Source organism: Rhinolophus sinicus, linkage group LG13 (assembly GCF_036562045.2).
Source record: "Rhinolophus sinicus isolate RSC01 linkage group LG13, ASM3656204v1, whole genome shotgun sequence".
Taxonomy (NCBI): domain Eukaryota; kingdom Metazoa; phylum Chordata; class Mammalia; order Chiroptera; family Rhinolophidae; genus Rhinolophus; species Rhinolophus sinicus.
Genome location: NC_133762.1, coordinates 3,159,833 through 3,172,732, shown reverse-complemented (window position 1 = coordinate 3,172,732; position 12,900 = coordinate 3,159,833). Strand labels below are relative to the sequence as shown.

Here is a 12,900-nt window from a genome sequence, read left to right as displayed (position 1 = left end):
GATTTTTGTGGGTCGGGAGGGTCAGTCCAGGGAGATGAGATTCATCTTCCAAGGTGTCCCGGACGCTTCCAAGGAGAAAGCTGAGCGGAGTGAGCACTGAGTGTCATTGTCCAGCCAGACCAAGCAAGAGTGGCCGGCAGAGGGGATAGGGCGGAAGAAACGAGGAGAGATGTCTGGAAAGAACTGACCCAGTTTCGAGACTGACTGGCCTGCGGATCTGTGTGATGAGCTCAGAACACGACGGTATCGGCAAACATTTTGATTTCCCCCAAAGAAGTTTGGCAGGTGGAGAAATGAGTTCAGGGCTGCAACTGTCCAGCATGAGAGGATGGTGAGAGTTCTAGCAGCATCTCCCGATGAGAAATGACAATTGCATCTGGTTCTACAATGACTTGGGGAACTTGTGTGTCTGGTGAAGAGGAAGCATCTGGTGCCAGAGGGGATTTGTTGATGGAGGAGGTGTTGGGTATGACGGGAAGACTGACGTTTTAGGGACCTCATGGTAAAAGAATGAGGGACAGCCTCAGTGAGACCTGGGAGAGCAGGGGTCAGGGACCACCCTGAGGGTTGGCGCTGGAATGTGAGGAGAAGGGAGGCTGGGTGGCATCATGAACGAGACCTTGGAGTTGGGGAGAGGGTTGCAAATGACACTTGTCAACATTGACCACGTCTGGAAGACGTGTGTGCGGTGAAGAATGAATGTGTATGTGACGTGCTTGGGAGCAGAGCCTACTCAGCGCTCGCCCTTTGGTCCATGTTGCTTTTATTTTATTTTTTTCAGATTTTTGTTATTTTGTGAATAAGGTTCAAAAGTATGTTGTATAAAATGATCATCCAGTTCTTTTTGGCAGTCGGCCTGAGACTAACACAGTGCTGGGTTTAGGGGACCTTGTAGGTCTGTTCTGTAGTCTGCCTCCTTTCAGGTTGGGGTCAGGCCTTTCGGAATCCCAGGGGAAATGCAGCCAAGCCCCCCCCCCCCCCCAGCCCGGCCCCTGACTGCCTGGCCGTGTCCACAGCGGGAAGTTGGGTACTTTATCTTCCCAGGAGATGTCGTGTGAAAACCCCAGGACCTTACTGATAACGGGGCCTCTTGGACTCTTGCCCTGTTGAAGGGGGAACCGCAGCCTCCTCGTCCCCACGCGCCTGGTGGGCTGTTGGGGTGAGGGAGAGGGGACTGTCCGCAAGATTTAGGTTCCAGCGGTCAGGAGGAGGGTGCCATGGTGGATGGCAGATGTGACGAGGCACAGCGGATTGGGGAGGGGAGACTGCAGGTACATTTTTGGACATGTTGAGGTGGCGAGTGGCACCAGGAGCAGTGCCCGGTAGACGCTGTGACTCAGCAGTTGGGGAGCGCGCTGGCTGGAGAGTGGCCTGCGGGAGGCGCTAGTGAGCAGAAGGAGACACCATGTCCCCACGCCCAGAGCCCTGTGGAGAAGGCCCGTGGCGGGGTGCCATGCCTGTGGGGTTATCTGCGCTCTTCTCCAAAGTAGTGTTTGCAGCCCTCTCGGTGATTTTTAAATCACACAGGCAAGTAGCTTACACCAGAGAGGAATAAGCACGTGGTGGGTGGGGGTGCTGTCACAGTCCATTCGCTCTTAGGCCCACCTGCTGGCCCCCTCTCAGGCGGCCTGGGGGCCTGAGGGTCCAGTCGCAGGGCTCAGAGTGGCTGTGGGCTGTGTTCATAGCCTGGATGGAAGATGCACGTCATTGTAGCTGTGTGTGTGTGTGTGTGTGTGTGTGTGTGTGTGTGTGTAACGACTGATACTGTTTTAATTGTTCATTAAAGGTTCCAGGCGCCTCACCTTCCCGCACCGATTGTCTTTCCAGGTGCTGCTGTCAGGACTCATTGGCGTCGTCTCCTGGAAGAGGCCCTTCTCCCTCGTGGTAAGTCGCACCTGCTCTCAGCGGGGGCCTTGGAACAAAGCTCTGCCTGCAGAGGCGTGAGCGCCTTCAAGGTGATGGCAAAGAGATCTGGCCTCTTCACTGGAAGGGGACACAGACCTTTCTAAAAGTGTGGGCGCTCGCGGCTGATGCGTCGTAAGGCACAACCCCTGTACGTCTTCCCGGTTCCTCTTCCGCGAGCGCTCGGGTGTCCGCTAAGATACACATGCGCCCTCCTCTTTCTGCTGTTCCTGTCGGTCCCCTCCTAGGAGGACAAGCCTCGGACAAAGACATTTTAGTAAGTGGAGATGCAGACGTTTTCTCGAGACGTACAAACACGTTCGTGCACGCACGTGCGCGTCTGTGTGATCCCACGAACCAGACCTGGTTTCGCAGAGTTCAGATGTTAGGGCTGTTTGTGTGCTTTGGAGAAAGTGAAACTGCGAGGGCCGAAGGAGGATGCTTAGGGAGAAGATGGGTGGAGAAGGGGCCCCCGTTTCTCGCACTGCTCTGGCATGCTGCCGGGGAGAGCGGGCCACACGCGAGATGGAAAAAGGATGCTGGTTGCTCTTTCCCAAAGGCACTCGGAGCAGGTCTGCGTGTATCGATTTGTGCGCGTGCTTCCCGGCGCATGCATTAATATATGTATGTGTCCGTTTCCGGACTAGAGGAAGAGGTTTTCCCGGTTTTGATGGATCATGAAAATACGGCGTGGCCTTTTTCTTCTCTTGTGGTGATCAATTATTTAAGATCTCTAAGTGATCTGACTTGGAGACGACACGCACGAGGTATTAACGGAAATGGAAAAGAACGCAACCCTGTGTGTGATATCACCTCCTCCTTCATGAGAGTAACCATGACACCCTGGAAAGATACCGGGAAGACAGGAGGGGCATACGTTCAGCGGGTTTGTCTGAACTGAGTCAGCGTAAACAAGGAATTTCCTTTTTTAAAAACGTGTTTTTGTATAGAGAATTTCAAACATGCACAAAAGTAGAGAAACAAGTACAACGAGCCCCTGTGTACCACCCACCCATTTCCACCAACACTAACCAGCTCGTCTGGCTTCATCCCTAAGCCCCTTGCTGGGTTGTTTGAAAGCAAATCCCAGGGAGCGTATCAAGAAGCTGATGCGTACAGAGGGAGATGCTGGGGGCCTGGTGCCCTTTGGCCATGCTGAGTGTCTTTCAGGAACCGGGGACAACCTGCCCAGGACTCGCCACCCACCCCCATGGTGCAGACAGGGGAAGCCCTCTGACCCTGGCCACCGAACAGAAGCAAAGCCACCCTCCTTTGGGTGGATGGGTGGGCGGGACCAGGGAGGAATGACGCCATCACCCAGCCACTCACTCCTGCCTGCCCCCGCCTGGCCCCAGGACGAAGCTTCTCATGGGGCTGGCATGTCACTGTGAAGGGTGTATGCAGCTTACAGCTGACAGGGGCGAGTCAGGACTCCTTGTGGACATGGCTCAGCGTGCCGGAGGAAACCAGCAGTAGGGTGGGGTCTCCGTGTCTCACTCTAGGAGGGGTGACATGGCACCAGCTGGAGCTGCTACAGCAGAGCTTTCAGCGTGTCCATCACGAGCCGCTGTCGACTGGTGTGGGACCAGCTGCTCTCTGGGCAGCAGGCAGCGCTTGCCTCCCACTGATTTATTTCTTCCCAAGTGGCAGGTAGAGGAGAAGGGGTTCCCCTAGCTTGGCTGACTACTTCCCTTACATAGGGAGGTGAGGGGATTAGTTAGGCTAACACTTGCTGCTGTAACAAACCCAAGACTTCTGGTGGCTTCACACCACACAGATTTGCTTCTTGCTCCCGTCCAGGGTGGGCATTCAAGGCTGTGGGCCCCTGCTCTCCACAGGTGACTCAGAAGCCCCAGTTGTTTCCCTCTGGAGCCCTACATTCCCCAGGCCTTTCAGTGGAAGGGGAAAGAGAATGGAGAAGGAACATTGCCTTTTCATTTCTTTGGCCTGAAAGTGACATTCATCGCTTGCACGTCAAACCACTGGGGAAACTTGTCACGGGGCCCCATCTATTATAGTTGGAAGGAGGCCGGAAAAGGTAGTCCCTCCCTGAGCAGGCATTTCCCTGATCCAGCTCCACACTGTGGCGGGGAGGGGAGGGCAGGAAATTCTGTGGAGAGCTGCTTTCTCTACCCTAAGAACATTCTCCTGGGTGCATTGACCAAAACACAACCTTTTGATTCATTTAGCAAAACGCACTCTCTGAACTATGACTGTCGATATGAATTCAGCTTTATTTTAAGGGGAGTAAAACATATTTTTATTCACAACAGATGGGAGGAAAATCCACAATATGAAGATGTGTTAAGGTTCTCCAGGAAACCATAACCAATAGGATGTTGGTATATTCTGGATAGAATGTTTTCTGTCCTATTTCTAGAACTCTGTTGTGATGGTGACTTCTGTATGTCACCTTGGCTAGGCCACCGTACCCAAATACTCAGTCAAACACTAGTTTAGATGTTGATGAGATGGTGTTTTTTAGGTGAAATTAACATTTAAATCAGTAGACTGAGTAAAGCAGGTGACACGCCCTAATGTGGGTGGGCCTCACCCAATCAGTTGAAGGACGTAAGAGAAAAAAGACTGAGGTTCCCCCCGTGCCCACCTTCCTCTCTCTCTCTCTCTCTCTCTCTCCCTCTCCTTCTCTCTCCCTCCTTCCCTCCCTTCCTCCCTCCCTCCTTCTTTCTTTCCTCTTCTCCGCTCCTCCCCTCCTCTCCCCTCCCCTCGTCTCTCCTCTCTTCTCTTCTCTCCTCCCTCTTCTCTCTATCTCTGTCTCTGTCTCTGTCTCTGTCTCTCTTCTCCCAGCCCTGCAGGAGTGTCTGGATGAGGACGGGACTGAGTGGCCCATGCTGATGGTGGGGTTCTGGCGCTCCCATTGGTCTGTGGGCGGCCATATCTTCCCTCCGAAGGGCTGGTGAGCTTGGGCATGTCCCAGCCTCTGCTGCGTCACCTTCCTTTTCATCACTCGCCTCTCGCCCACAGTGACCAATGTGCTGGAGGAGAAGCCTCTGCTACTAGAGGATGGGCGTGGAGGGGGGAGGCTGCGTGATGAGGCTGGGGAAGGAGCCGCTCTTTGCAGGCTGGTGAACCTGATGAGCCTTTTCCAGACGCTGCAAACTAGTGATACTGTGTTTCCCGGAAAATAAGACCTAGTCAGACAATCAGCTCTAAGGCATCTTTTGGAGCAAACATTAATATAAGACCCAGTATTATATATTACATTATATTATATTATATTACATTATATTATATTTATTATATTATACCTATCATATCTTACAGTAAAATAAGACCGAGTATTATTTTATTTTATATTATATGGTATTGTATTAAAGACCCGGTCTTATATAATAGTAAAACAAGACCGGGTCTTTTATTAATTTTTGTTCCAAAAGACACATTAGAGCTGAGTGTCCGGCTGGGTCTTATTTTCGGGGAAACACGGTAGCTGTGTCAGAGGAGAATCTATATTTTCACAGCACTATGGTCTTTTTTTTTCCCATATGTGCTAAGTGTCCCCTATGATTGAGATAATTGTCTTCCTTACGTTATATTATAAAAGGTCCTACATCATGCTGGATGCCAATGAGGAATCAGATGATAACTTAGATAACTTTTTGAAAGATTCAGTGAAACATCTTGTGATTGTGTATCAATAATGGAAATATTCTCATACATAATCACAGGTAATATAACTTAAAAAAAAAAAACTTGAGTGAAGTAGTGTCAAGCTGGCCATTAGATTATCTGTAATAATTAATACTATGGAGAGACTGATAGCCATGGGGTTGAAAAATTTCGGAATTTATTTTTGTAAGTCACAAATTACAATTTATTTAGTACAGTTTTTTTTTTAAGCAACTTAAATCTATTTTAAAAACCACTAACCTGTAGTATTACGAGTACCGTGTAGATCCAGCGATGTATTTGGTACTGTTTGCCTTTTACGTTACAGCATTTGAGGAGTCTGGCTTTTTGGTTTACTCAGGTAGCAGTTTACTTTTATTGGTGATTTTTATCCACCCAAGTAGGAATATGTATCAGTCAGGGTTCAGTGAGAAAAGCAGAATGTCTGTAAGCCATCCCCTAACATCCCTGTGAGTCAGAGGCTTCCACTCACTGCTTTGGCCCTGCTGTCCATCACAGCAGCCACACCCACCTGGTCTTTGGGGACTACGTGCTGCCACTTGGCCCCTGCTCTCCTGGGATCCCATTATCCTCATTGCATTTAGGGATCCTAGTTCAATGGCAGCACAGACATTCCTACTGTAATGTCTGACCTACAGAGAAGAGCCACCACAGGGCTCTGCAAGGATGCTGGGGCCCTCTTACAGGTTTATTTCTCAGAGTTCTGGTGAAAGGTGTGTTCTCTGCCTCCTCCAGGATGGGCGAGCAGGTCTTACCTGATCAATGCACGCTATCATTCCAGTCTCCCTAACCTTTTGATCCCTTTCTCTGTGCTATTCCAGGAAAGTCTGGTGTTTCAGCTTCACTTAGGGTAGCCCACTTTCACGTAGCCCACCTTCAACCAAACAAACGATGAGAGTCCCTCCTAACTCCTCCAGCTAAAACACTAAATGCCATAATCTCTGTTTAGTGGGCCCATAGCAATAAAACTGGCTGGATTCAACTATGTATTCCTTTTACCTTGATCTTCTTTACCTTTAAGTCCTAAGATTGCTCAGCCTACAGTTGTGAGAAAGTTTCCAGGCTGCAGCCCAGGTAGGGGGAACCTGGGCAGAGCCAGGAACACCCCCTGAGTGAAGGAGACCAAGGTGAGGTCTGGGGATTCCAAGGTGGCTAGCGTTTACAGGATAAAGTGCCAGAAAGGAGAGACTTACACAGAGAGAGTTTGGAGATCTGTAGAGGATCCCCTGTGAATATTCACTGATACTGATCATTTCTTACATGCAAGGAAACTGTCTGAAGCCAGGAAAGCACCACTGAGAGGGTCAGAGGAAACAGTGTCAGGAACAAAAGCAGGGCTCTGTCACCATCCAGATTGGAAAATCTCATGACTCACTGGGGCGGCGAGTACAATACTCAGCAGACTCTTGCCTCGAGAGTGGGCAATAAGTAGCCCTAGACTACATGTTGCTCCAGTCCTGCCTGAAAAATCTTAAAAGGAAGATCCAAAAGAATCAAACCATTTCCAAGTAATTTAACTGTGTCCCAGAACAAAGTTCAAGAGTGTTCGTAGGACAACAGAAACATCCGGCACCCAAGAAGATAATGTGCACGATGTCTGGCATGCAACCGAAGATTACTAGGCACGCCAAGGAACAGAGAATGCAACCCCAAACGATGAGCGAAATGAACCCATGGAAACTGACTGGAAACGCACCCAGACGTTAGAAATAGCAGACCAGGACTTTGAAATAGTATTATACAGTATTCCAGATGTTCAAAAAGTTACGAAAGGGAGTTATAAAAAAAGAGCCAGTTGAACTTCTAGTGATGAAAACTACAACATAAGAGGGAAGAGATTCACTGGCTGAGATTAAAAGCAAGATAGATAAGAGAGGAAAAAAAAGGTCAGTGAACTCAAAGACATTGCATTAGAAATTATCCGAAGAGTAGAACACAGAATGTGTTAAAAGTGCAAGAGCATTCATTATCTGTGTGGAACAATTTCAAGAAGCCTAATATATGTGGAATGAGAGTCCCCAAAGGAGTGGGGATCGATAAAAAGAAAATGTTTTGAGGAAATAATACCCAAATGTTTTTTCAAAATTGTTATAAAAACAATAAATTCACAGACCCAAGAAGCTCAATGTGCACAAAGAACAGGAAAGATGAAGAAAATACATCAGTAGATTGTGAGGTTTATAACATACATATAAGTAAATTGTATGGGAAAAAATCGTATAAAAGTGAGGAGATGGAAGTATGCAATGTAAGGTTATTAATATACATTTGGAGAAGTATATCACTTGTACGTCAACTGATATGTTAAAAGAAGTATGCTCTAAACGCTTAGGCAACCACTAAAATAAAAAAATAAAGAGTTGGTTAATAAGCCAACAAAAGAAATAAACTGAAGTCATAAGAAATACCCAATTGATCCCAAAGAAGGCAGATAAAAAGGAAAAGGAGAATAAAGAAAAAAATGAGACAGAAAGAAAACAGATAGCAAGATTTCATTACCCATTTGAATTTCTTCTGTAAATGGCTTGTTTACATTTTTGTCTATTTTTCTGTAAGACTGTGTTTCATTGAGTTGTAGGATTTCTTCATGTTGTAGTTCTTTTCTGCTTTAAGCAGCTACTACTTGACCCCAACCTGCTGTTTGTTATTGAATTTTTAATGAAGTAAATTTTTATATACAATATTGTCAGCTTTTTAGCTTGAAAAATCTGCTTGGATTTTTATATGGCTTCTAGGATTTCTTTCTTATTTTAAAAGATTTCTCTTGTCCCATAATTCTGAAATTATTTTCCTGTGTATTTCTAAAACATTTATCGTTTTGCTTTTTATGTTTAGGTAATTGATTCAAAATTTATTTTTATATATGGTCTGAAGTAAGGCTCTAACTTTATCTTTTTCAAATGGACAGCCATTTCTCCAGCACCATTTTTTGAGTGTTCAATATTTCTCCTCACATTTGGTGTGTCCTCTGCCTTCCTACTGCTATGGACATGGGTCTGTTTATTACACTCTACTCCATTTCATGAATCTGTTGGTCCATTTCTAAGCCATTACTACAGTATTTTAATTAGTCTAGCTTTATAATAAGTCACTCTTTTATTTTTATCATCATCTTCTTGGCTACTTCTGTGCTTTTTATCTTCCATAAATTTTAGAATCAGTTTGTAAAGTTCTATACTGAAAACTATATTGATTTTGATTGCGATGACATTGGCTTTACAGATTAATTTCTGGACAAATAATATCTATGATATTGAGAGATGGAAATATAATTTTCTGTTATAATTTCTGGAAGCTATTGGGTCTTGATCTTATATATGGTTATAATACACCACAGTGAACTCTTGTACCAGACCTAATTATTTGTCCATTGGATCTTTCAAGATAAATTTTCTGGGGAAATTTTTTCCATTACGTTTTTGATTCTCTCCTCATTTTTCTTGGCCTTCTTGAGTTTATCCTATGAGAAGTAGGTAGAAAGATGTTCCACCTGCTGTAGACAGAGAAATCGATACTGTAGAATTCTTAACATTTTCTAATATTTACCTTCTCTTTTTTTCTACTTTCTTGGATAGTCTGTTTTATTTTCTAGATAAGTAATTTGGGCCTTAGACATACCCATTCTACCATTTGACCCTTCTGTTGAACTTTTCATTTTGACAGACAGCCGCGTTATTTTGGAACAGCTCCCCGTTCCCTAATTGCTTCTTTTTCACAGCAGTGTGTTCACAGCTTATGACCCGCTCATGTTATGGCTGCAGCCTCCCCCAAGGATACTAATTAGAACTTTGCTTATTAGGTTTCCTAACTCCCCTGTGTTCTCACCTCCCCTTCGCAGGTCAGTTGGTCTCTTGACTCATGTAGGTCCTTATTGATGAGACTTGTGTTACTCAAATGTCAGCCCATCCTTACTGATTCTGTTCCCCTTTACAAAGGAAGGACTGTGTTGGTGAGTGGAGGTAGTTGGTGTGGTTGGTTGACTGGGGACTTGTGCTTATGCTTTTTTTTGCAGGGATGGGGTGGGGTGTAGCAGCGTGTGCTTCCCCTTGCTCCCTACCCCGTCCTCATAGGTTTTGCAGGAATGTGAAGGCCCTCTTTGGGATCTGGGAAAGTTGAGGCGTGTGTCACCTGGCGGGATCTATTCCAGGCTTCCTGGGAGATGAGGCGGGCCCAGGGTGCATCCACCAGGCAAAGCTGCAAGACCTCTCTGATCCCCCCCACCCCCCGCTGCAGTGTCCATTGTGAAGGCTCCGAGGTACCTCAAATTGTGCCTGTGCTTGGACAGGTGATGATGGTGATGATGGCAGTGACGATGACAACAGGAACTGCTGACATTTACCGACCATGCTCCGCGTTCCGGACACTCTTCTAAGCACCATTCTGTTATATGATGCGAGTTGAGCCCTTCCCAAGGTTTGGCAGCTGGTACCGGGCAGAGCTCAGGTTTAAACCCGGGCAGTGTGTTTCAGAGCCCATGCGCTTCCCCTGTAGGCTGGTGTTTCTGCATCCCGCCTGCGGTCAGAACCTCCTGGACCCTGCGAAAACTAGGGCTCTGGATCCAGTGTGTCATTTCCACTTAGCTTTCTTGCTGACAAGCACGGATGTGGTGCATGACACACGGCACGCCAGCCCCTTTTCACATGTTCTCAACACTTAGTTCTCATGACAGCCTGGTGGGGCGCCTCTGTCACCCCACCTGACGGGGGGACCAAGGCACAGGACGGGCGTGTGGGGTAAGTGGTGGGCAGGATGCCGGCCCAGGCCGCCTGGCGCCGCACGCGCCTCCCATAATCACCGCACCACTCTGCCTCACCTCACCGAGACCTTTCAGTTGAACAATAAAAAACCCTCTTTCTCTCGCTTGCTGGGCATAGATTCAGCTCCCTTCAGAGCTCAGACCATCTAACTGTGTGCAGCGCAGCATAAGACTAAATCACATACTTTTTGTGTCCAATTCATTACATTTCCTGGTTTCCTTTTTCATTAGAAGCTGCCAACTAGAGGAAGAAGGTTTCTGTTTTCTTTTCTCAAAACGGGGGGCTTCCATCATTTTCTCTTTCTCCCGGCAGGCGTCTGGGTAGTTCTTAGGCTGCAGGGAGCGTTCTAGCTCTGGTGAACCCAAGCGTGTGGCACCAAGAGCCATGATTGGCTGTCCCACAGTTCTGGGCCCTGCGAGAACATTCCAGGCCCCTGGGGCTCAATTCACCGAAGCCGTCCCAGGAGTGGTAGGTGCAAGTGTCTCAGACGTGCTCCCCAGTTTAGAGAAACCAGCCCTATGTGTGTATACTTAAGTATAAATGACTGGTTCTTATCATAGTGTCATTTTTATTGGAAACCTACAGAAAACTGATGAAAAAAAATAGCCTTGATTGCCTTTCCATTCCACTTAGATTCTGTTATTTTTGTTTTGCTCAACTGCAGTATTTAATGAAACATGCAGACGCCAAGGAATTGGAACTGTAACGATGAACTTCAGCCTGGATTAGGGTTGTTTTTTGTTTTTTTTCCCTCTCCGTTGCTATGCTGATCATTTTCAAAAGTAAGGAAGCTTAAAATCTTACGCTGCATATATTAACTTCTCTTTAAAAGTGTCTCTGAATTTTTGTGCTAGTAGAAAGAAGAGTTTCCTGCTGTGCTCATCAGAAATTCAGTCCCAGTCTCTCTACAGATTCATACATTTGGCCATATTTTGTGGGGAAAAAATGTATGAGTCACTTTAACCTTTAATATGGGTTGTAGGAAGCCTGTAGGGCTTTCTTTGAAGCCCATGAATTGAGCTCAAATATAACTTTAATACGCTATTGAAAAATCTAGGTGAGCTAAGGTTAACCTATTTAACGTAAATGTATTTGGCGTCATTATTCAGAAAATTCGTTATCAATCCACTTTGGGGGTTTCTTACAGTCAAGATCATAACCTCTCGTCAAGAGCATGTATTTTACTTGATCACATGAAAGACAAAGACTCCATTCGTTACGTGCTGAAGAGGAGAAGAAAATAGGATATTCACAGGGTCTTGCAACAAGGCAGAATTGGTCTCTGCTAGGAAAGCAGCTTAAGTTTCTAAAACCCCCTATCTTGTGTATGAAAATACACTGATGCGCTTGTCTTTCAGTTTACTCACAGTATTAAAATTTCATCCGACCGAAACCAACTAATTAAATCCTAGCACAAGGAAGCCACTCAAGGCCAAGTGAAATTAAAAATGGACGTTGATAAAATACCTGTTTTTACGAAAACCTGACAGTCACTTACATTTGCTTGACTCGCTTTACGTCTGAGTGTCAATTCTTTTCTTTTGATCCATCAGGCACATTTTAAATGGAAAACATACCAAAATTTACTTTTTACAGGAGAAAATGAGCTTAGAGAGCAAGATTAAAAACCAGGTGGACAAAGAGACCTAATGAGTAGCCCTGTGCTTAAAAGCGTAATGAATTAAATGCAGCCTTTTGAATTGCACCTGGAAACCATTGAAACAGGCTTTTTTCCTCTGGTTGCTTCTGAATGGCGATGAGAATCTTCTCAGAGAAAGTGAATTGTTCCCATAGCCCAGTCTGGGGCATGGGACTGTCCCCAAGCAGGCAGTGAGGTCTGCCGGAACAGCGCTGAGGACGTGGGGCCATTTTTAGGAGCCTGGTGACACCCAGACACCATGCTGCAGATGTCCCAGCGTGGGCCTCTGGATGGAGCCCCAGACTCTTTCTTGTATCTGTCAAACAATACACGGCTGGAGTGGTTTACTTGTAACCCATGGTTAACGTGCCGTGAAGCGAGTTGCATGTAGCTAGACCCCGCCCCGACCCTGATACGTTTCTTGATTGTGATAAACCACTTAGTTCCTCCACTTGTGGGCATGAGCAGAGCTTCAGGATGTTTCCAGAAGAGAAGCATTTGCCTGTTGCTTGCATGTTTCCTGGTGCACTTCAGCAGACGAGCTTTGAGTGTGTAACTCCGGGCTTTCAAGAAGATTATAATCTAGATGAGGAAATAGTATGAGTTAGAAAAATACGAATAGCAATACAGTGTTAATACAGTCATATGCGATAATAAGAGGAGATGGTTGCAAGTCAGAACTTAATAAATCAAGAGGTGAGTTGTGTTATAATTTTTATTTAGCAAGATGGAAGGAAGACGATGCCTTCCTTTGCACGGCAACTCACAGAAATGGTCGCCGTTACAACGGAAGAACAGACCCCTTACAAAGCGGTCTGTAACTGGCCACGGTCACTACGGTAGTAAAGCTTGGATAGAGAAATCTAGATCCATCTGCTCTTTTCACTGTGTCCCACTGGTTCCATTGGGGTTGAAGTGGGCAGAGACTGACTATATCTGACAGTGGAATGG

At 46.3% G+C, this 12,900-nt stretch overlaps 1 protein-coding gene across 3 annotated transcripts in view; it reads left to right on the top strand.

Moving 5' to 3' along the window:
- Positions 1 to 12,900, top strand: part of ENTREP2 (endosomal transmembrane epsin interactor 2) — a 260,707-nt gene that overhangs the window by 115,350 nt on the left and 132,457 nt on the right. For 2 of the 3 annotated variants that reach the window (XM_074317912.1, XM_074317910.1), the window contains exon 2: positions 1,828 to 1,884. The exons of the other annotated variant lie outside the window; for it this stretch is intronic. In XM_074317912.1, coding sequence (XP_074174013.1) covers positions 1,828 to 1,884 — 57 coding nt within the window. The remainder of the gene's footprint in view (positions 1 to 1,827; positions 1,885 to 12,900) is intronic. 3 annotated transcript variants of the gene reach the window in all.